The 25,333-nt window shown below is 40.1% G+C and overlaps 1 protein-coding gene across 2 annotated transcripts in view; it reads left to right on the top strand.

The window, feature by feature from the left end:
* Positions 1–24,741, top strand: part of kif3a (kinesin family member 3A) — a 90,019-nt gene extending 65,278 nt beyond the window's left edge. For both annotated transcript variants that reach the window (XM_055642694.1, XM_055642695.1), the window contains exons 10-17: positions 2,991–3,147; positions 8,100–8,280; positions 11,015–11,125; positions 12,793–12,918; positions 15,884–15,937; positions 16,602–16,670; positions 19,322–19,449; positions 21,263–24,741. In XM_055642694.1, the coding sequence (XP_055498669.1) occupies positions 2,991–3,147; positions 8,100–8,280; positions 11,015–11,125; positions 12,793–12,918; positions 15,884–15,937; positions 16,602–16,670; positions 19,322–19,449; positions 21,263–21,353 (917 nt within the window). In that variant the 3' untranslated portion in view covers positions 21,354–24,741. The remainder of the gene's footprint in view (positions 1–2,990; positions 3,148–8,099; positions 8,281–11,014; positions 11,126–12,792; positions 12,919–15,883; positions 15,938–16,601; positions 16,671–19,321; positions 19,450–21,262) is intronic.
* Positions 24,742–25,333: the final 592 nt, after the last annotated feature.

Consider the following 25,333-nt stretch of genomic DNA (forward strand, 5'->3'; position numbering starts at 1 on the left):
CTGATAGCGGCCGCTGCTTGCAAATCCGCTAACGGCACTTTCAGAACAAACCCTCCTGCACGCCGAGGCCGGGAGGGAGGAGGGAGGGAGGGGGAGGCCTCCTTCCGCTGTCTGAAGCAGCTGCACCAAAGATCCTATAGGTATAGGATCTTTGAGCTGCACCGCTTGGCCCCGCACCTTGCTGTTGGCCGGCGGAGGAGTAGAGGCAGTGGCGAGGAGATCCCAACCGCCTCCCCCTTTGGCGGCAGCACTGGGCGGTGGACAGGGACGGCCAAGGCTGCGGGGCGATGTTGTCCGAGGAGCGCTGACCTTCCTCCTGGGACCCCTCCTCTGCATCACGCACTGATCCCCAGTCCCGCCTCTGTTCATCTTGCGCTGATCATCCTATCCACCTCGCATTGATTCTCCTACTACCCCCCCATCCATCCTACACTGGTCCCCCCAATTCATCCTGTACTGACCCCCCTTCCCATCCATCCTGCACTTCTACTGCCATTCATCCTGCACGGAACCACCCATTCATCCCGTACTGACCCACCCTCCATTTACCCTGCACCAATCCCCCCCATCCATCCTGTAGTGATCTACCCATTCATCTTTTACTGATCACCCATTCATCCTGTACTGATCCCCTCATTCATCCCGTACTGATCCCCTCATTCATCCCGTACTGATCCCCTCATTCATCCCGTACTGATCCCCCATTCATCCTATACTGATCCCCTCATTCATCCTATACTGATCCCCTCATGCATCCTGTAATGATCCCCCAATCATCTTTTACTGAACCCCCCATTCAACTTGCCCTGATCCCCCCATTCATCCTGTAGTGATCCCCCATTCATCCTGCACAGACCCTCCGATCCACACTGGACTGACCCCCCCCCCATTCATCCTGTACTGATTCCCGCCCATTTATCCTGCGCTGACACCCCCCCCCCCATCCATCCTGTACTGAACCCCACTTTCAAGACGAATGGGGGGGAACAGTCTGAAGAAGGGTCTCGACCCGAAACATTGCCTATTTCCTTCGCCCCATAGATACTGAATTTCTCCAGCATTTTTGTCTATCCCCATTCATCCTATACTGAACCCCCCATTCATCCTGTACTGCCCCCCCCCCCCCACATCCATCCCGTACTGATTCCCCCCATTCAACACCACTGACATCCCCCGTGCTCTCCCCTCTCAATTATACATACTCCAACCAACACGTACTAATCCACCTGCCTCAATCCATCCATTCCGCACCGATTGCCTTCTCGACACCCCCCCCCCCCCCCCCCCCCCCGCCACCTATCCACCCCGCACTGATTCACACACCCCCTGACCCTATTGTGCTGGAAATGTCTTCAGAGCGAACATAGTGTATGATAACGGAATCCAATCAAATGTGTTTTAATTCCCGATGTTATTATTTGTTTTAGTCCATAAAGATGGATTCATTTAATTGTGAACACGTGAAACATTAAAACCGGTGTTTGATTGTCACTGCTACCGTTGACACGTTATTACAGAATTCATTTTAACGGCAAATCAATGCTCTTAATATGGAGTATCAGTACTGTAGTTATTTAATGAGAAACATTCACAACTATACGTTGGATTTATCCAGGGTTTACTTCTACAGTCGGTCATATACATCACAAATTTGGTCAGGAGATATTTCAGTTGACATTTTAACGTTAATTCTGAAGTGGGAATGATGGAAAAAGCGTTTATCAACAATTTTTTTTAAATCTGGTGCGCACAAACCAGGTATCTTAATTGCTGTTCACAACACGTACATCTAATCTGAATATCCGGTAATCCGGTGGCGTTTTGACACCTTTAAACATATTACCAAAAGAACATTTGCTGCAGTTATGGCCTTTGGCCATCTCTTGTCAGTTGGTGTAATGTTTAACCTGTTAGATGGGTATAGTCAGTTTTAACAGCTATTATCATACAATGCCGTTAGAAATTTCCTTGCAACCTGTATATTTTGTTATTATGTGGGAAGCGAGAGTGTTTCTGTGCCAATAGCAATAACGACCTACGCTATGGCCATGTCATGGTAATTTTCGGTCCTTCACAGAAAAAATGCTTGCATCAATCTGTAGTGTGCATGGTTAAGTATATATGTTACCATGGTCCAGGATTTATTGACACAGGTTGATCATATGGTGAATAATCCAACCACATTTTTGTTTGGAAGTGGAAAGAACTAATAAAAAATTGCATTAATTGCAATGTGTAAAAAGAGTTGAGATATTGTATTATAATTTTGCTGCATGTCATTGTGGTATATATCATGTCTTGATTGGTGAATATGTTTAGTTTGTGACTTATTTGAAGCAGAAATAATATTTGAATGTAGACAAAATTGCTTGTGAAACTCGGCGGATGCGGCAGCATCTATGGAGCGAAGGAAATGGGCAACGTTTTGAGGCCGAAAACCTTCTTCAGACTGATGGGTTTCGGCGGAAATGTTGCCTATTTCCTTCGCTCCATAGATGCTGCCGCACCCGCTGAGTTTGTCCAGCACTTTTGTCTACCTTCGATTTTCCAGCATCTGCAGTTCCTTCTTAAACATAATATGTGAATGCTTCATTGAGCATAATTCCGAATGGTAACTACGCACTTCGTCCGAGCACATGATTGCACGCGTCATGCAAACCGTCTTAAATGACCACCTAAACTGTCATTTGGCAACCTAAAAAGCTGACAAGGTTGCCCGGCTGGCAACAGGGAAAAAAAGTTAAGTGAGAGCGCTGATGTACTGGGCTCTGTGCCCCAAATTTTCTCTGACTCGGGAAATAAAAAAACTGCAAATGCTGGAAATGTGAAATAGAAACAAAAAATATTGGAAATGATCAACAGGTTAAGGCAGTCATTGTAGTTAAAGACGAGTTTAATTATGAGGAAGCCTTACTTGGCCAGAAGTGAAAAATGTGGCCAAATATAAATGATCTGTTCAGTAAGATAGCACAATTTATTTTGTAATGAAGGGAAGAAGAAGGTATCTCCTGAAAAGATGGTGGAAATGCAGGCAAAGATTGATGAAGAGAGAAAAGTTCTTGAAACTAAGCTTGACATGGAGGAGGAAGAAAGGAACAAAGCAAGAGCAGAGCTGGAGAAGAGAGAAAAAGACCTCCTGAAAGCACAGTAAGTTAAAGATTATAAAGTTCAATGAGTGATTTTTGAGGTGCATGTCACTAAAGTTAATAAACATATGGGCTTACACTTTGTAGTTGTAATGGTTGTGAAACAGTTAGTGTATTCTTTCATTACCTCAAATTGGCAACAACTGGTCTGCACAGGTACAAGATTTAAAGGGGTCCTTGGGATCATGTTTTTTTCGCCACAGATGGTGATAGGTATAGGAAATGATCTGCCAGAGAAGTGGTACAGGTAGGTACAAATTACCATGTTTAAAAGACAGGATAGGAAATGTTTAGTGGGATATGGGACTAGCTGACAGGAGAAAGACATGGAGTTTCAGATACTGGCTGACATTTGGAGTACCGGGGCAGAACAATGGTGCAGCTGTTAGTGCTGCTGGTGCACAGTTTCAACAAGCTAGGTGCCATATATGCTGAGTTTGCATGTTTTCCCCGTAACCATGTGTTGCTCCCCAGTTACTCTAGTTCCCTTTGATATCCCAAAATGCTGGTTGCTAGGTTAATTGACTGTTAAAAATTATCCCTGATTTATGTGGATAACAACAGGGGAGGATAGGCATGTTCTCACATAGATCACAGTGGAAATGGGAATGTTCCGAGAGTGGCATAGATGAGGACTGAATGTTCTCCTATGTCACAACGATACTGAAAAATTCATATTTCTTGTTTTCTTTCTGATTTCCAGTATATTTGTCATATACACATACAAGATGTGCAGTGAAATTAAAGTGGCAATGCCTATGGATTGTTCAGAAACAACAGAACAGAACCAGTATTCACATTTTAGAAAAAAATACAAAAGCCACAACACAATAATAAATTAGTCCCTGATGAGATTAGAGTTTACAGTCCTCATGGCCTGTGGGAAGAAACCCCATCTCATCCACTCTGTTTTCACAGCGTGACAGCCGAGGCGCTTGCCTGACCATAGCAGCTGGAACAGTCCATTGATGGGGTGGTAGGGGTCCTTCATTATGTTGCTGGCTCTGGATCTGCACTTCCTGGTGTATATTTGAGGGAGTTAGATGTGGCCCTTGTGGCTAAAGGGATCAGGGGGTATGGAGAGAAGGCAGGGATGGGATACTGAGTTGGATGATCAGCCATGGTCATATCGAATGGTGGTGCAGGCTCGAAGGGCCGAATGGCCTACTCCTGCACCTATTTTCTATGTTTATAGGTCCTGCACGGGGGTGAGTGTAGTTCCCATACGCCGAACGCACTACTCTCTGCAGAGCCTTCCTGTCCTGGGCAGAGCAGTTCCCAAATCAGATTGAGATGTCACCAGACAAGATGCTTTCTACAGCACCAGAGAAGAAGCACTGAAGGATCCTCGGAGAGACCCTGAATTTCATCGGCTGCCTGAGGTGGTGAAGGCGCTGCCTTGCCTTACTCACCAGTGCAGCAGTGTGTGTTGTCCATGTCAGATCCTCTGTGATGTGAACTCCCAGGTATTTAAATCTGCTCACCCTATCCACCGTAGTCCCATTTATCTCCAATGGCGTGTAGGTCCTCGGATGTTGAACCCTTCTAAAGTCCACCATCAGCTCCTTAGTTTTTGTGACATTCAAGAGGAGGCTGTTCTCCTGACACCAGAGTGCCAGGTCAGCCCCCTCCTCCCGGTAGGCCTTCTCATCGTTATCGGAGATCAGGCCCACCACCACCACAGTGTCATTGGCAAACTTGATGATGGAGTTGGAGCTGAACCTGGCTACACAGTCACGTGTGTACAGGGAGTACAGTAGGGGGCTCAGTACTCAATCCTGAGGAGATCCTGTGTTCAGGGTGAGGCCTGGCAGTGAGAAAGTCCAGGACCCAGGCACACAGGGGAGTGTTCAGCCCCAGTTCCAGCAGCTACTCAGCAAGTCTGGTGGGGACTATGGCATTGAAAGCTGAACTGAAATCAATGAACAGCATCCATAGCCCCCCTTCTGGCTGTCAAGGTGAGAGAGAGTGAACCTGGGAGACTGCAAAAGCTGCAGATGCTGGAATTCTAAAATAACAGCAGAAAATACTGGTAATACTCAACAGGTCAGGTCACATCAGATTGCAAATGATGATATTTGTTTGTAGGTGAGATTTTAAACTGATTAAGTTTGGAAAATATGTAAGGCCTTGCATCTTGAGTTATGTGTTGAAACTTTCTGATCAGCTAATCAATTCTCCAGTAACCTTCCACATAGAAATCAAACTCATTTGTATGAACAAAGAGCAGGAGCAAGTACCTGCCCTTGAACATACTTCACATTCTAATATGATTGTAGATGATCATACTGTAACCATAATCGCACCACAATCCCACCCAACCCATTCCTTATCAAGAACCTATCAAACCTTGCCTTAGAACATTTTCAACATCTCTGCTTGCTCCACCTTTTTAAGGAAGGGAGATAAAGAGATGGTTACATTTAAAGATTAATTGCTATAGTGTAATTTAGTCATTTTTAAAGATGTACATTTGTTCTTATTCTGAAAAAATACATTAACCTTCATCGTTACATAACAAAACTTACCCAAATTTGTGAAGAGAGAGATATTTGATTGAAGAATAAGTGTTTCCCTAGATTATAGATAGGGAATCTAGGGAAAAATATGCAACAAAGAAACTGACAGATAGGTACCTCTGCAATATAGTTTGTATCATGTGGTTGTTGGAATGTATAATAGGGTGGGGGTGAGTTGAGAAGATGTGCACTCAATTTTTGTGTTCTTGAGTGCCAGTTTATTTCATAGCGATTGTTTTTAAATACTGAATTACATTTCATTTAAATGCATTTTTAATAGATTGTTTGGAAAATTTACCTCTATGTCCCGAAATGTATTTACTGAGTAGGATTTCCTTAAATACACCATAAAGAGATGTTTAGTTCATGTGCCCCATAGTTTATTTCAGATTTGTTGCACACATTATTGCACACACATTGTTGCACACATTATATTTTTAGTTTTGCAATATCCGTTTATAGCCACCAGATGTAGCTATCATGACAGTGAAGGGAAAAGCAGCAAAAATAGAGGCCAGGGTAGGCCATTCAGCCCTTCTATCACTGAATACGCTCACCGTTGATCTTTTGCCTGAGCATTACTTACTGCACTATCTCCACATTCCTTGATTTTCTTGGTGTAGGGGGATTAGAAATTTGGTAACATTTATTTTTCTCTTTGCTATATTTCTAAACGCAAATCTTAAGAATAAGGTGTGATTGCAACACTGGAAATTCAATTGGACATTCTATTCACAAATCATCTTTTTCTCATGATGTCCACTGCAATCACACTCGGGTCACGATACTGTTGCTGCAATGCTCTTTTGGAATGTTCCTGGGGAATTTAGATCATGTTGCCCGGAGAGCGATTATTATGGATCACTGTAAAATAAATATTATAGGAGGGTGTTCTGCAGTAGGCCCAGCCCAGAGCTGGGAATGTGACCCAGGTTGACTCCTTTCAATTTTAACACCTGCTCTCTTCTTCCCTCCCCTTCACACCTTCCGGAGGGAGCTCTCATTCATTTCCGAGTCATTGCAACCACTTTCCCCATAAAGGATAACGTTTGCTTCTGTCTTCGCAGCAGCAGGCCCGTGAAAGAAGTGGGGCTTGGCATGTTACGCAAAGACCCCTTTTATTGCCACCAAAGAGTTGCTAAGCTGTGTTTTTTTTGGCAACGATGAAGTCATGAAAATATTGCACTCCCACAGCCCCTTTTACCTTGATGTTATTCTGCTTAGATTTATCTCCAATGCAATGCTTTTGCAATATGACACATGATCTTTGTGTGCATCAGCTTTACTACTATCTACAATCACCCCCCCCCCCAGCCCTCATTCATTTGGTGTATTTCTGACAACTCTCTCCTCTTTCTCAATCTTTCTGTCTCCATCATGGGACAGACTATCGACTGACATCTACTGCAAACCCACTGACTCCCATGGCTGCCTCGAGTACACTTCCTCCCACGCTGTCTCTTGCAAGGACTCCCATCCATTACTGTCAATTTCTCCTCTGCCGCATCTCTTCCTAGGATGAGGATTTTCACTCTTAAGACTTTGGAGATGTCCCCTTTCTTCAGTAAACGTGGCTTCCCCCTTGCTGTTGTGGATGGAACCCTTGTCTGTGTCTTCTGTGTCCCACAATTCCACTCTCACACCTTCCCTCCCCCCCAGATGGTCTTCCAGATGAGAAAGAAGTTCAAATGCACCTTTACATCCTAGACCAAGCACAGACTAGGCGACCGTTTTGCCGAACACTTGCACTCTATCTGCCAAGACCTCGTATTCCACTAGGGTAGCTTAATACCTAATGGTATGACATTGAAATCTAAACTTCAACCTATATCGGGTGTTTTGTTCTGTGAATTTATACTGTGTGAGTGAGTGTTAACTCGCATTTGGATTAACAGAAATAGTTTAGTAATAGCAGAATACATTAAAAACTGCTTGGTATAATGAGTGAGTAAACCATGTATATCAAATATTGTATAAAGAATATAATAATATCTGTTGCAAAATTCCACCATAACTACAGGTGCAAACATTTTACAGAACATGCTTTACTAAAGCATGCTCTGTAAAACGTTTGCATCCGTAGTTATGGTGGAATTTTGCACCAGATATTATTTATTTTCCAATTAGGACCTATGATTGTGATGAGTTAGTTATATTCTGATTAAGATATTGTTGAATTTTCGTTTTTTGTGGTCAATTACTAAAATGTGCAAAAAGTCCTTGCATTTTTTTTTGACTGAAGGCATTTGCATAACATTATTTTTCTTATCTCATATTCTACTATGGTCCCGCCCTACGTTCTTTTCATTTTATGGGCAAATCATGATATGCTTGAGAGTTGATATTTTCTTAATCCTTCGAAGAGAATTTATATCTTAATGCTATTTATTACAAAATAAGTGTGTAATGAAATCCTTTCACTGGACTTCCCAAGGCAAGAACATCAGACTTTGTTGGAAAAATTGTCAGCACTAGAGAAGAAGGTGATAGTGGGAGGAGTGGATCTATTGGCTAAAGCTGAAGAGCAAGAGAGGTTGCTGGATGAATCTAACTGTGAACTGGAGACTCGTCGGAATCGTGCAGAACAACTTCGGAAAGAGTTGGAGGAAAAAGAGGTTGATTCTCTTAACACAGTCTTAGTATCGTAAAATTGAAACCCTACTTCAGCCAATCATCCTGATAATGTGCTGTTTAAATGACCAAAATAGATTGATGACAGATTTTCTTTGGTTACTTTGACTTTGCTCCTATTGGTTCCAATCTAGATTGGAGAGTTTTGTTCATTTTCCCAATTTTAAAAGTAAAGTTCATAGGTTATGGGGCTATGGGGTTACTGTACAATGAATTATTAATTCACTCATCATTAGACAAGTAGGCAAATTCAGAATATAATAACACTGAAAATAAAGATATAACATAGAACAATACTGCACAGAAACAGGCCCTAAGGTCCACAATGTTCACATCACACATGATGTCAAGTTAAATTAAATCTCCTCTGCCTGCATGTGAGCCATATCCATCCATTTCCTCCATATTCAGGTGCCTATCCAAAAACCTCCTAAATACTCCTATCACATCTGTCTCCATCACCACCCCTTGCAATGAGTTCCAGGCTCCCACTACTCTGTTTAAAAAGTGCCTTGCGCATCTCCTTTAAACTTCCCCTCTCACCTTAAACAATATGCCCTCTAGTCTTTGACATTTCCACCCTTGGAAAAAGTATGTCCAACCTCTCCTTATAGCTGTAGGTAGGAAGTGCTGATGCTGGTTTAAATCGTGGGTAGACACAAAATGCTGGAGTAACTCAGCAGGACAGGCAGTCTATCTGGAGAGAAGGAATGGGTGACATTTCGGGTCGAGACCCTTCTTCAGACTTGATCTGAAGAAGGGTCTCGACCTAAAACTTTGCCCCTTCCTTCTCTCCAGAGATGCTGCCTGTCCCGCTGAGTCACTCCATTTTGTGCCTACCATCTCCTTACAGCTAATACCCTCCATCCCAGGCAGCGTTCTGGCAAACCTCTTTTCCACCTTCTCCATAGCCTCCAGACCCTTACTGTAATGGTGCAATCAGAACTGCATGCATTACTCTAAATGCAGCTGAACCTATCCTGTATAGTTGCAGCATACTTGTCTAGGCTACTCTATATACATAGCCTTGCATCTTGTGCTGCATTCTATGCAACTTCAGACTATCTGATCCTATCTTGTATGAAATCCTGCTTACTCGTACATCTTGCCCATGCTGACCTACTTTCAGTCTGTTTCATTTACTTCAGGGTCTTATTTTCTTCCTCTATAAACTTCAACTAAAGATTTTATGTTCATGCAGTTTGGACCTTTTGTGCCTCTTTTATTTGATTCCCTCAACTTAATATACTGTTCTCTGGCTTGGTGAATAACTTTACTCTGATTAACTTTACTCTTCGTGAAATATCTTATCCTATTTTTCTTCCTCTACTTTATTAATACAAGAAGCCCCCTCTGTTAATCAATAACTGCTGAGGCTCAGTTGTTCAGTAGATTCAAAATCATAATTATATTAATAATAGTACTTTATTAGCCAAGTATGTTTTGCAACTTTCGAGGAATTTGATTTGCCATACAGTCATACCAATAAAGAGCAACAAGACTCCCAAATAAATTTTTAACATGAACATCCACCACAGCGACTCCCCCACATTCCTCACTATGATGCAAGGCAAAAAAAGTTCAATTTTCTTCCCCCTCTTTGTTCTCCCATTCGGGGCACTCACACTTACCGTTGTCGGGGCGATCTTGGCTCCTGCAACTGGCGGTCGAGCCCTCCGTATCAGGGCGATCAAGTTCCCGCATCGAGGGGGGCTCTCAGCTCCCCTGTGTCGGGCGATCGGACCCTGGGTCTGGGCTGGTTGAACCTCGTGTGGCTTGGAGCTTCCCTACATCAGTCTCTACCTGAGACTGCGAGCTGCTCGATGTTGAAATCCGCAGGCCGCGCCGATCCCAGGCAAGGGGTCGCAGGTTTTGATGGCTAGTACACGGCCCCGCGGTGGGGCTCAAAGTCAGTCTCGAGCAAGGTCGCCAGCTCCATGATGTAAGGTCGCAGAGCGACCGGAGATGTGATCTGGAAAACAATCACATCTCCGGCAAGGTAAGAGATTGATTAAAAACTTCCCCCCCACATAAAACAAACAAGAGAACATTAACACATAGTTTTAAAACACAAAAAATAACAAAGAAGACGAAAAGACAGACAAACTATTGGCGAGGCTGCCATCACATCAATAGTTTTTTTGTAATGACCTGGGGATACTGAGTTAGTGTAGGAGTTGCACAGTGATTAGTGATCTTGTTGATTGGCAGAGTACACACAAGGAACCAATGCCCACCTTTTTTTACCTTTTTCATTTCCCTTTCATGACGTCATCTCAAATTTGGGTTTATTGCGTTTAATTTTTTATTTTTTTACCCTAGACCTTTCCATTTTAACCTGTTTTCCATTCATCCTTAACATTTCTTTTTTTATTTAAACAAAGATTTTGATTTCCCTAGCACTTCCCCAGTGCCATTCTGCCATTCTTGGTGGAACAATTTTCTACATTGAAGACATTTTCCTGTCACAAGTAGTCACCCCTGTCAGTGATCATATTGAAACTACATTAGCACAGATAAGCTAATAAATTATCAAAAGTTCCCAACAATGTCCTTTTTCTGCAGCATAAAGGATTTGTAATGGCTAAGGGGAAGAAGGATTTGTAATGACTAAGGGGTTTTAATAAAACTGTCTTCAAAAGGTTGCATTCATTTATATTATTTCTGGTTATTTCTACAAATAAATAATGTACTTTTCTGGTATGTTTTTCATTAAAGCAAGAACGTCTAGACATCGAGGAGAAGTATACCAGTTTGCAGGAGGAAGCGCAAGGTAAAACAAAGAAACTGAAAAAAGTTTGGACCATGCTGATGGCAGCAAAGTCTGAGGTACGCAAATAGACATTTTTAATGGTACTTCTGGGACATATTTTATAAGATTTATATATTTTTAACAATTGTATTTATTCCACACAAACATTACTCTAGATGCAGGTGACAATAGACAATAGGTGCAGGAGTAGGCCATTTGACCCTTCGAGCCAACACCGCCATTCAATGTGATCATGGCTGATCATCCCCAATCAGTACCCCATTCCTGCCTTTTCCCCATATCCCCTGACTTCACTATTTTTAAGAGCCCTATCTAGCTCTCTCTTGAAAGCATCCAGAGAACCTGCCTCCATCGCCCTCTGAGGCAGATAATTCCACAGACTCACCACTCTGTGAGAAAAAGTGTTTTCTCGTCTCCGTTCTAAATGGCTTACTCCTTATTCTTAAACTGTGGTCCCTGGTTCTGGACTCCCCCAACATCGGGAACATGTCTCCTGCCTCCAGCATGTCCAAACCCTTAACAATCTTATATGTTTTAATGAGATGCCCTCTCATCCTTCTAAACTCCAGAGTGTTCAAGCCCAGCTGCTCCATTCTCTCAGCACATGACAGTCCCGCCATCCCGGGAATTAACCTTGTAAACCAATGCTGCACTCCCTCAATAGCAAGAATGTCCTTCCTCAAATTGGGGGACCAAAACTGCACACAATACTCCAGGTGTGGTCTCGGTAGGGCTCTGTACAACTGCAGAAGGACATTAAATTTCAAAAACTCAAACCAGGAAACCAGTAAGACAGTCTTTAGAACCATATAACTAAGAATATAATCTACATTTACAACATCGATTTTCTTTCTCAGCTATCTATAGTGATAGTACTCTTTCTGCATCTATGCTAAGACATTATTGTATTGGGTCCTTCACAGAGGACATTGAAGTTGTAAGTTTAGAATTTACAGATTACATTTTAAGATGGTTACGAATGGGTTGCATTTTAAAAAATAGTACTGCAAGAAAGAATAATTAGGAAAGAAGCTAAAATAATTTTGCTCATCCTTTCCCAATTTTGTGCTTGCCTTTTCCATGTAAAAGTAACACTGTTTAGGTATAGGTTTATTATTGTTGTGTATATTGAGGTATAGTAAAAAGCTTTGTTTTGCATGCCATCCAATCAGATCAGATATTTGATACACAAGTATAATCGTCAAACTCATGTACAATAGATGGAGCAAAGGGGAAGATACAGAGTGCAGAATTGTAGAAAATATAATTGGATCATTTAGGTATGAAGCTATGCATACAGGTAAAAACGAGATTGAATCGGTTGAGTGCGGACCTCTCTCTGGGAAGAGCACCCAAACGTGCCACACTGCTGCGCTATCTTGCAGTGGATCTGTTTGACAATACGTAGAGGAGGTCCTGTTGGAAATAACCCCATTATGTCCAGTTTTTTTGGGTTTTTTTGCATTAAATGGTTCAATGTAGATAGGATAGATGCACACAGTCTTTTATTGCAATAACATTTAAAATATGTTTGTACATATACATGGATAGGAAAGGTTTAGAGGGATGTGGACCAAATGTAGGCAGGTGGGACTAGTGTAGATGGGGCATGTTGCTCGGCATTGACAAATTGGGTTGAAGAGCATTTTCACATGTTGTATGACTGAGTGTTTTTCCTGCATCACATAATGTTACAGATAGTCTGTTTGGTTTTTATCCAAAGATGGCAGACCTGCGGCAAGAACATCAACGTGAGATTGAAGGGTTGCTGGAGAATGTAAGACAGCTCGGCCGAGAACTTAGACTCCAGATGCTCATTGTTGACAACTTTATTCCGCAAGAATACCAGGTCAAATGGATTTTTAATGATCTGCTTATCTAAGGTTTTTTATAAAGTTAAATAATTTGTACTTGTGTCGAACATACTTTTGTTTAAACACAAAACTATAATGTTGATTGGATTGCTTGGATAGTACAGCCTTCCTGAATGGTATGGATTTAACTTTGCTATTTATCAGCCTATTTTACCAACACATCAATTTCCTTCTGTAGCTGAAGAACACCCTCCATGCTATGGATGACGACAATCTTTGTGTCATTACAAACTTAATGATCATGCTTCTTCCATCCACATCCAACCAAATCATTCACGTATTTTGTAAACAATAATGGTCCCAGCTCTGAGCCCTGAGGAACACCACAACGACCTCCTCACCTCTGCTGACACTGGTTCCCTCAACATCCTCATCCTCCTCGACCTGAGCGCAGCCTTCGATACAGTGAACCATAACGTCCTGCTCACCAGACTCAAAGACCTCGGCATTGAAGGCTCTGCTCTCAGCTTGCTCCGTTCCTACCTTTCCAACAGATCCCATTTCATCTTTCTCCACAACCACACCTCTGCTACAGCCACAGTCACTCAAGGCATTCCCCAAGGCTCCGTACTCGGTCCCCTCCCCTTCATCATCTACATCCTCCCCCTTGGTCAGATACTCCGCCACTTCAATCTGGACTTCCACTGTTACGCTGATGACACCCAGATCTACCTTGGCACCAAATCCCCCCACATCCTCCCCCCTCTCCCATATCAACTCCTGTTTGTCAGCTATAAAAACCTGGATGCAACATAATTTCCTCAAACTCAACAGCGATAAGACAGAATTCCTCCTCATAGGCTCCAAAGCCACACTCAACAAAATCAATAACCCCACTCTCACCATCGACGGCACCACTGTCTCCCTATCTCCCCAGGCCCGCAACCTTGGCGTGATCTTTGATTCCACCCTCTCCCTTGAGCCTCACATCCGCCATGTCATTAAAACCTCCTTCTTTCATCTCCGCAACATCGCCAAACTCGGACCCTCTCTCACACCGCCCGCTGCTGAAAGACTCATTCATGCCTTCATCTCCTCCCGACGGGACTATTGCAACTCACTTCTCCTTGGCATCAGCTCCACCTACATCAACCGACTCCAACTGGTCCAGAACGCAGCCGCCCGACTCATCACCCATACCAAATCCTGGCATCACATCACTCCAATCCTCAAACAACTTCACTGGCTTCCCATCTCCCACCGGATCACCTACAAAATCCTGATCCTCACCTACAAAGCCCTCCACCATCTGCCCCCCCCCATATCTCACTGACCTCCTCTCCCCCTACCAACCCTCACGGCCCCTCAGATCCACATCAGCTGGTCTCCTCTCCATCCACAAGTCCAACCTCCGCAGTTTTGGGGACAGAGCCTTCTCCAGGGCAGCTCCCAGGCTCTGGAACTCCCTCCCCCAACTGATCCGCAATTCCGTGTCCCTTACCATCTTCCAGTCCTGCCTCAACCCATGTCTTCACCTCTGCCTATCCTTGGCCCCACTTGCCGTCCCTTTTCATCTGTGCATTAATTGCCTCATACTGTGTTTTGTATTGAATTTTGTATTTACTTTGTGTACTAGTCGTGTCTCTACTATTTATTTCATTCCCCTTGCATGTTTTTCCTCTACCTGCTAAATTTTTGTAAGGTGTCCTTGAGACTCTTGAAAGGCGCCCATAAATAAAATTTATTATTATTATTATTAAGTACCAGGTGTCCTAATACTAAAATAACCCTCTACCATCACCCTCTGTCTGTTATTGCCAAGCCAGATTTGAATGCAGTTTGCTAACTTGCCTGGATCCCATGGTCCTAACCTTTTAGAACGGTCTTCCATGTGGGACCTTGTCAAAGGTCTTGCTGAAGTTTATTTAATCCGCAGCCAATACTTTCCCCTCATGAGTTCACTTGGTTACCTCCTCAAATATTTTGATCAGTTTGGTCTCAGGATCTGCTCATTGGCTGTCTCTGATTAGACCCTGGCATTCCAAATGATTGTTTATCTTGACTATCAGCATTTTCTCCAACAGTGCCTACAACTGATGTTAGACCCTCGGGCCTATCATTGCTAGGCTTTTCCCTGTTTCTCTTGAAAAGACAGACCATTTTTGTCGCCTTTCAGGCAACTCATTTGTGGCCAGCAAGGATTTTAAAATCTTAGTTAAAGCCCCATCAATCTCATCCCTTGCTTCCCAGAGCAACCAGGGATAGGTCCCATTTGCTTCGAGGTACTTATCCAACTTTATACCTGCTGAGGCATCAGGCACCTCCTCTTTGTTGATTAAAACTTTCCCCTTCACCTCTGCTAAGTTCTCCAACTTCAAAATCCTTTTTCTCAATGAATAATGATGAAAATTGTTAATGTAGGACCATTATGATAAGATCATGTTCCAGACATAAGTCTGATGAAGGGTCTCAACCTGAAACGTTACCCATTCCTTCTCTCCAGAGATGCTGCCTATCCTGCTGAGTTACTCCAGCATTTTGTGTCTACCTCCAGACACAAGTGCTCCTGTTGTACCTAAAGGACACTTTCCTTGTCATACATCTTTAAAAACAAAACAGGAATAACTTTTGTTATTATAATAGTTAAACAAATATATTTTGAGCAGTACATTAGGAAAGTGATAGATTGCATTTACTCTTCCTGTGTCTAAAGATTTTGCAAATTAGTAGTAAATTGCTATTAATCTTTTTGTAAGTAGAACTTCATGTAAGACCTTAGCCTGTAGAAATTTTGATTGATAATTGGGAAGGTTAATAACTGAATAATCAATTATAAAGCTTAGTATAACTTCAGAAGAGCCTAATGTTTTTTTATGGTGCAGGATTGATCAAATCATGTACAGTGAATTGGTTTATACTTTGCATTTATTATATTTTGTGTTTGGCACCAATAGATAAGAGAGAGCAAGTTTATCTAAAATTGATATTTATGCCTTCAAGGAGATGATTGAAAACTACGTACACTGGAATGAAGACATCGGGGAGTGGCAGTTGGTAGGTTGTAGAGTCAATGAATTGGAACTTTAGACGGATTCATGTTCACTATAAGCTTGGTTCATCTGTAACGTAATGCTAGCCTTGGAATTGTCTCATTGAGAGGATCGATAGTATTTCCATTTTTGCCTTTAGCTTGTAAGCTTTAGATATCATTATAGTTGGATTAATAATTAAACAATTTGTTGGTTTGAAAAACATATCAAAATGAAATAGATTGCACAATGAATTTCATTTAGTAAATTAATCACTTAATAATCTCCTTACAGTTCACAATGTAATGTCAGTTTTTAGAGGCATGCGTACAGAACAAAGGCATTTGACTATGGATAGTGGGAACAATTTCTACGTTTTGGTGCTTAAAGAATTGGGCTGAATGTTAAACTGAATGAAATTCAATGAAACAACATCAAAAACATTTAAAGTAATGCCAATGTGTTTGTTTATTGAAAATGTTGAAAATCTACAGAAAATGTTGTGTTCAATTCATAAAATTAATTTTGCAGTTCCTATTTTGTAGGAACATGCTCTTACCTGTTCCAACCCTCTGAATCTTAATCCAAGACTTGCAGTATTTCCACATTTGTTTCATTGTACATTGCAAAGACATTGTTTAGAATTATAAATTTTATGGTTGCCAAAATATTTCTCTGCTTGCTTGTAGAAATGTGTGGCATATACAGGAAACAACATGAGAAAACAGACGCCAGTCCCGGACAAAAAAGAAAAAGATGTAAGTTGATGCCACTTTTGAATTCTTTACTTTATAGACATTTATTTCCTTACCAAACCCTCCCCCGTCCAACCTAAGCCTCAACGCTTATTATTTAATTATTCCACCTTTTTGATAGTTGTCAAAATACGAACAAGATATAAATGAAAGAGCACAGAAGCAAACCTATCGGCCCAAATTGTCCATGCTGACCAGGATGCCCCAGCTAAACAAGTCCCACTTGAATGAGTTGGTACCCAGATGGGGCGTCAAAGGACGAGAAGCAGAAGCCAAGAAGTGGAAGCCAAGATAACAAACGGAAACAACGCCGAAAAGCCAAGTAACTGAACGGACGCGACGCCGAAAAGCCAAATAACCGAACAGGCGCAACACCCAAAAAAACAAATATGCAAAGCGGAAAAGCCAAATAACGGACATGACGTCTCCGGGGACGGGATTGTTCGAGACCTTGTCAGCGATTGTCCATCACATCACTGGCCGGGGGAGACAGGAGGGTGGAGGGGACTTTAAATTTTCATTCGCCACTAGTGGACTGCAAAAAACCATAGAGCGGATTATTTTTGTAAGCGTTGATCTACCACGGTGCTTGAGGTTAAGAGGCTGGAATATCTAGCAATGTTACAAAATTTTGAGATTTAAAAAATCAAGTCTGCAATTTATCCCATCAGATAAAGCATAAAAAGAAGTTTAATTTGACACCTAATTCACTTTCATATCTCAAGTATTTAAAAAGTTATGGCCATTTTCATACTCGGAAATAAGCATCTTGTTCCCTATTGATTTTCTATGGACATAACAAAAAAGCGGTGATCATGTGCAGTCAAAAGCCCATAACCTTCTTAAAAATTAAGAGAACTGAATGAAATTTTCAGTTATCGTAGATTGAACCATTCTGAAACAAATATAAAATAATCTTACTTGGATGACCTGAAATTAAAGCATATAATTAGTTAGTTACCCAAGTGTAGTTAATTTCAAACTTCAATTACTAGATCTAAACATCTATCCATTTCTTAATAAATGATTAACATTTTTAAATAGCCTAAGTGTCCAAATAATACTCATAAATAATTCACAATAAAACATGATTTTTAAATCTCATTTACATTAATTTATAGGCCAAATGGAAGGAATTTAGTGTTCAATTGCTGTAAATTGAAGTCCATTTTAAATCGGCTTTCTAGTGGGTTCCTGTGAACGCGCTGGTTTAGAACGTTCACATTGCGGTAGATTTGTGCCCTCAAATGCCCAGAAAAATACTGCGAGATTTAATGGGCCCAAAATGAGCTACTCGCAATATAAAACTTTATATAAAGGGATCTTAAGTAGCCCTTTTTAATGTAAAAATAAACAGCCTACCTTCTGTTGTCTGCTCTATGCGACCCTGACGGCTGCCGGTGGTCGCAGGTTTAGAGATTGATTATTAAACTACTATAACTATTATACAAGGCCTTTAAAACTAATAATAGCTTTTGCGACGGGGTCTTCCAGCAATTTTTCGTGAATAATTAACTAGGCTGAACATCTTCGATTGGAACAGCCTAGAGAAAATCGCGTTTTAAACCCGCCCCCCTCTAAACGGCGCCAGAATCGCGCACACCCACAGCGCCAGATTTTCAGCGACGCTTCAGGTAGTCTTTGCAACATACCTAGAATCTCTCGCTCTGGCTCTCGCTCTCGCTCTCGCTCTCTCTCTTCACCCTATCTATTCCCCTCAAGATTTTATACACCTCTGTAACATCACCTCAGCCTCCAGTGCGCCAAGCAGTAGAACCTTTAATTTAAAATGCATTATACTGACTAAAACCACAAAAAAGCAATTTTAGTGATTTGGATCGTTAAAAAACGTAATAATTCGCAAGTGCAGTGATATGTTTATTTTGAAATTGTGTCCTCCATTCCATTCTTAAGGGTACTTAATTTTACAAAATCATTTGTGATCATAGGCAGTGTGTTTCAATTCAATTGCAGTTAAAATTTAACCTGTAGTTCGGGACATTAAAAAAGGACATTATTGTCGATTGTGATCATACATTCTTTACGAGTTAAAGATATTTGGATACAGTAATTTCTTTAAAACTTGCTGCAATATGATAGCGGTTTTATAACTTTTAAATCCTATTTTTATTCAACTTTAATTCTTTTGACAATGCAATACTCCCTTACCTCTTTGAAGTATTAATCTATATTTTTGTGCCTGAGTAGGACTTGAACATACAACCTACAGACCTGAATGATATAATGCCTCGCAGCAAAGACAATTTGCACCAAACAAAATCGATGTGTGATTATTGAATTGCTATTTGTAATAACTTTAATTGGATGAACGCTGTTGGTCATATTTGTCAACAAAATAAGTATTTTTCTGAAGTTCTTTAGGTCACACAGACATATAAATAGTATCCAATTTGCTTGCTGTCTCCAATCATATAGTAACAATATTACCATCTTGGTAAATGATCCCTGTGTAGAATTCAAATGCAGTTTTTCTATGTGCATAAGTGCTCTATGATGCATGTTAATGTCAATCCCACCTGGAAAATCTTGCTTTATTCAACAAAAGCTAGTCCTTGAGTCTTGAAGTTGGTCTTGAATGGTATACCAAAAGTTCCTAATTGTTTTGTTAGTTAACACTGACTTTATTATTTCAGCCCTTTGAAGTGGACCTGTCTCATGTTTACTTGGCCTACACTGAGGAAAGTCTTCGTCAGTCATTAATGAAACTGGAGAGACCAAGAACTTCAAAAGGAGGAAAATCCAGACCCAAAACTGGAAGAAAGTGAGGCTATAGGAAATATTTTCTTAATGTTTGTTTTATTATAAAATATATCTTAACTTTTACATTTTGTTCTATTCTTTCTAACATTTGAAATCATGACTATTCATTGAGATATTATTTCAAAGGTATTGGATGAATTCCAGTAACTTGTCATTTTTGACATGTACCATTTAAATCTTAACAGGAAAAGATAATAATTCCCAAAGTAGAATAAACCCTCATGCAAGTCATTCTGCGATGTGTTGTAGGTTAGGAGAAAACTTGCCCAACAAATAAAGAACACCCAAGTCAACTGCTGGTGTTCTTTTTAAAACTAGTCATAAGGGTTTCATCAGGGATGTTCATTGTGGGCGCAGGCGATCCCTATTTTCCAAGAAAACCGTCTGCATCATTGTATTCCATAAAGCAAAACAATGTTAATCTGTGCATGTATCAAGAAATGCAAGTTAAATAACAATATTATTTTTTTCACAAATTCTGGAAGAGAGAATATGTTATCCCTTCTATCAATTTTTTGGCTAGTGATTTATGAATTCTCTAAGGGAGAATTGCAATTACCTGAAGAGCTGTAACACCCAGGTTGCATGTACATAATCAGTTTTGAAAGTGCATGGATTTTGAGTGATTATGGTTTAGCATTATGTTTATTACGTGTTTCCACTCAATATTTGGTAGCTGCTCCAGACTTGGGGTAGTTGTTAGTAATGCTGTTTTTCCCCTGCTTTATCTTCTCCCCTAGAGTGCATTTCCTGTTGTGTTGTTCACTTTCATTTCTTACCTTGCGTAAATTACCATCACCAGCTGCTTTTCTCCCTTGCAAATCATCATTCTCTGTAGTATAGAACTCCAGAACCTCCTTGCGAACAACACTAAGACAATCTTAACCACTTATTTCCTCGCTTAATAAACCAAACTAAACTTTAAAGATGCTGCATTGCATACTGATACATAGGAAATATTCAGTTCAGTGATGTAGAATATAATGTTTTTGATTATTAGTTAACAATGTGATAATATGAATATGGATTGCCTTGAGTGATACACAAATTTTTTGTCAAAGACGAAGCTCCGGTTCACCACTAATTTTCCAGCAACCTTGGTTCCAGAGCCTTTCTGGATTATCTGTTTTGCCAAACCAACGGAGGTCACTGGCAATGAGAGGAGTCCTAGGATACCAGAACGGTCCACCCAGGGGCCAGGATATCGGCCCAGATGACGTCAAGATTGGCCGCCTCATCTGGTCTAGGCGCCACATTTTCGGGGGGACTTCTGGCAGGGAATTCAAGTGCACTCTCATAATGTTGTCTGGATTAAGGGAGGTGCCTGACCACCAGTTGCCAGAAAATCAGTGGTGGACCTGTATCCATTTGTCCAGTTATATGCCATTGTTGAAAATAGAATTTCTAGGTTTCACTCTGCGTGGAAATTGTTTGATGACTTCATCAGCACAGGGGGACATGAGAAGCTTTTTTTTTTTTTGCATGAGAAAGAGAGGTGGAAGACAGAAATATTTAGTTTGTTTTATCTATCCTCATTCTTCCCACCAGGCTGTTAAGATTGTATTATTGCGTTTCATTGCAAGTGCTCATTCCATCAGGCCAGTGTTATCCTCATCATCAAAACATTAAACGTTATCTTCTGTGTTGTTACACTTCTACGTTTCATCTCAACTGAAATCACATCTTATATTCTAAGTACATTATTAATGTATGTTGATAACAGGGTTAGTAATTTGACATACACTTAGGAAAATATTAAGCTGAATTTACATGTTTGAATAATTATTATGGTTTGTTTTCCTTTTCATAATCAGGAAACGGTCTACAAAGGCTGAAGCTGGAATTGACTCCTTCAATGATCAAATGACCAGTCTGACTATAGTGGGAAATGTTGCAGGACATTGAAAAATGCCATGGCAAAGAACAATTATGATTTATGTATCATACGAGCATTTCTGGAACCCACATTTACTGGTCTGTGTGACAAATTTATTGCTAATGATGATGGAATGTCATGAGATCAAGTTTTGTTAACTAATGTTTTGAAATTCTATTATTTTGAGGTCAAGATTCCTTGGCTTATATTGTGTCTTATCAGTGAATATAAAGTACTCATTTGGGCAGCTAAGCTATTCATTAAAAAAATATGTATCTGACTTTAAATTTAAAGCAAATAATACTAAACATTTACAGCTTAAAGGACTTTAAGCTCCTAAAATTGTTCCAAACATCAGGTACCAAATAACTTCATTGAGCTGCAACTGTTACCTCTATCCTGTGTAATTCCTGCAATATAGAGACCGTAACGTTCAAACTTGGCATAATTTTTACCACTTTTTCATGTACATCTTGTGTTAGTTTAAAGCCTCGTGTGTGCTATTGTTGGCGTGACATGTTAAAGGTTTGGAGTTATGATTGTGTTCAGTGACTGATGTAAGTTAAGTGAATGTTGAATACTCTGGATAGTATGGTTCCTTTATTTTTCTAAGAGTGCATATTACATCAGTCCTTTCATAACCACATTGTTAAATTAAAAGGTACATCTTTTACCCTGGGAGAGTGGGGAGGATGAAGAACATTAATTATTTGCCTTCTATTTCATCGCCAGCAAGGATTCAAGAAAATGTGGATGGAGATGAGGTTCCGTAAGATGAAAGGGTTTTGTGACACAGAAACTGACACTTCCATTTGATGGGGAAGATTAAGAAGTAAACAAGGGAGGATTTGGGAAGATAACTAGGGATGAGCTGTTATTTCCGCTGTTGATTTATACTTTGGGAAAAGTTTGATGTTCGTCAAAATCACAAGAGAATAAGTCGAAATTATTTTAGGAAGACATTCAACATGGAATACTGTAACTAGTATAGTAGAAATTGAACTTTGTAAAATGTTTTAGGCATGGGAAATTAATCACTCAATGGATAAAGGTAAAACAAAATACAGTGGTATTGGATTTAATGGATAGTACTAGTCACTACTGGTGATGGTCTTGGATTCTTCCTTGATCAAATCACATTAAACGATCATTTCATTTGACAGTTGGCAGCTATTTAATGCATGAGAAATAAATGGAAACATCCTATGTACTGGAAGCTGTTAACTAAGGAAGCTTTAAACATATATATAGGAAACAACAGTAAAGCACTTTTGCACATGTGTAGGGTGGTGCCCATGGTGGGGTAGTTCTGTCTGTAATGTTATTTAAGTTCTCAACACGTCTCCACCAGGAACTCAGGATTGGAGAACGAGTCTTTGATAGTTATTATTTTTAAAACACTAACTCAGATATTTTGCTTAAACATTCCTTGTATTTGTGAAATGGAAAGCTGCTCTCGTTTGTGAACATGTGAAGTATTCTGCTTAGAGCATTTATCTGGGAGGAAGGTACCTGAGATTTGTTCAAACTGTTGTAGGATAGATAACAAGGAAATTGTCAGCTTGCACCAACAAAGTATGAATTCCCATTATTGATGACTTTCAACCATATTCTTAAATGTTGTGCCATTCAGCTATGTAAACATTTTACAAGGTTAGGAAAAGCAATTATTTATAACTTTAGTAAAACAGATTGCCACCCATTCCCAAGACTTTGCCGTCAATTACTGTTTAAAGTGCAAAATGAATCTTTATGTGCTGATGCTTTGGATGCACAGAGCTCGATGCTGACCTGGGAATACTTGCAGTTACATCACTTGAAACCTATCTGGTTGAAACAGCAATGTTTGGTGCCCGTGTGTGGTTCTAGGGTAGTAGCAGATAAAAAAATATGGTAAGCCTTTCAGTTTTCATTGATGTGGCATTCGCTGTAAAGATCCCAGAGTCCTGTCATTTTCATAAATTAGCAGGACCGAGTCAAATTCAAAGTACCCAGCTGTGTCCACAGCAAGGTTAATTTGTTTCCATTCTGTAATATGTTAAACAGGTCATTGACAGTAACCTGGGAGTTTGTTGATTCTTTGCCACACATTTACGAATCGAAAAAAATATTTATTTTAATTAGCTCATTCTTGGTCAGAAATGTCTTGATTCTGGTTCCAAGGATTAAAAACAAATTTAGGTTTTCGTGTGACTAAAGAAAAAAAATCAATATACTTAATAATCCAAAGTATGAGGATTTATATTGTAGAGGTAATAGCTTTGAAGGATTCAAATGAACTAATTCTATTAAATACCCTATTTTCAACTTATTTCCCTTTGACATTATTAATGAATACCTCTATTATATAGTACCAGAGCACAAAAGTGATCAGAACTTGTGTTCAAATATATGGATGACATGACCATGCCAGAGTCCTACAAGCAGAACCACTGGGGCAGCAGTGGGTAGGTTCCCCCGTATCCTAAAATTAAGGTTGGTTGCCCCTGGCAACTACCTAAGCTCCTCAGTGTTGGAATAAAATCTACCACGTGAAACAAGCTTTACAAATTAAAAACTTTTTACACAGAATCCCGCAGACTTGCTAGTGGAATGTAAACCTCTGTAATATAAAACTGCAAGTACAGCTGATTTGGTTATCTGCATAATTATTGAAATATCTGCATTGTCAGATTGAGAAACTTGACCATGTAAGTGGTTTGCAAATGATCTCTGAGATATCTGCATTTTTTTTGTGAACTTTAATGCTTTAATGTGGTAATTTCTCAAATTAATCTCGAGAATTTATCTGAAAAATTGTTTACTTCAAGCATATTAAAATAATCTTATTTTAATCTGTGAATGAGCATCAATTCTTTAAGTATCTGGATTTACCAACAATTGGTCATGGCGACTTTATTGTCTACTATAGATTTGAACTTAACAGTTGAATATATTGTTGCATGTCATATTCATAATGCAAAGCATTGTCTTTGTTTTATTACTGTGTACTCGATGTCCATTGTTGTAGCAAAGGTTACTGTAGAGTGTTTAAAAAATAATAATAGAAATCTGCACATGTTCTTAAATTATATACTAATACTGGGATATGTGATGAGATTATTCCAGGGGCTCCCTGGTTCGTTTTTAATGTAAACTAACTTCGTATGCGATGTGCTTCGAGCAGTTGGTTTAAGCTCTTCAAAAAATGTGTTTTTACTGGTTATTCAATGTAATCTGTTGTGTAGGTTGTGCAGTGGTTTACATATAAGACCATGCATATGTATATATATGCAGCATGTTCATGTCAAAAAATAAAACATGTAGATTGCTATCACTAAACCTCAGCTAGCAATGCTATTTGAAATGAATGTACCATGATTGTTAAATGAGTTGTCTTTGTTTTAAATGTCAATTAAAAATTGTGATGTCAACTGATTTGGTGTTAGAAAAGTAGCATCAGTTCCAATTTAGTACCTGAATCAAAAGGTTTGGTTGTGTCTCAACTAACAACTTTGCAGTGGAAATCATAGGAACAGAAGTAGTCATCTGTTTACTAATCATTTACATCATCAGTGGGAATCAGTAGCGTAATGCCACCCATGTGCCTCAATTCCATATTTAAACAAAAATCTTAATGGTAATTTCAGTATTTTGAAATTGGCTTCCTCTACATTTTGTGTAGAGACTTGTATCACTGTAGAAGAGTCTTGCAATGAGGTTAAAATAATGCTTTGCTTTTCTGGGCTTTGCTACTCCGGAAATAAGTGTTTTTTCACTTGTCAAATCTTTCAAAAACTCCACTAATTTTACCTTCCAAATGCAAAGAAATGCAAACTGAGTGGGGACAGTTTATATAATTATTTCGCTCCACTGGGTGGCCTTGCGCTCTCTTTCTCTCACCCCCCCCCCCCCCCCCCCCCCCCCCCCCCAACCACCTTTTCCTGGCCAATAAATTCTTCCTGAGATGGAATATAACAACTGTACTCCAGCAATGCATTACTCTACGGAGTGATGTGGAGAGATGGGT

This window comes from Leucoraja erinacea, chromosome 11 (assembly GCF_028641065.1).
Source record: "Leucoraja erinacea ecotype New England chromosome 11, Leri_hhj_1, whole genome shotgun sequence".
Taxonomy (NCBI): Eukaryota; Metazoa; Chordata; class Chondrichthyes; order Rajiformes; family Rajidae; genus Leucoraja; species Leucoraja erinaceus.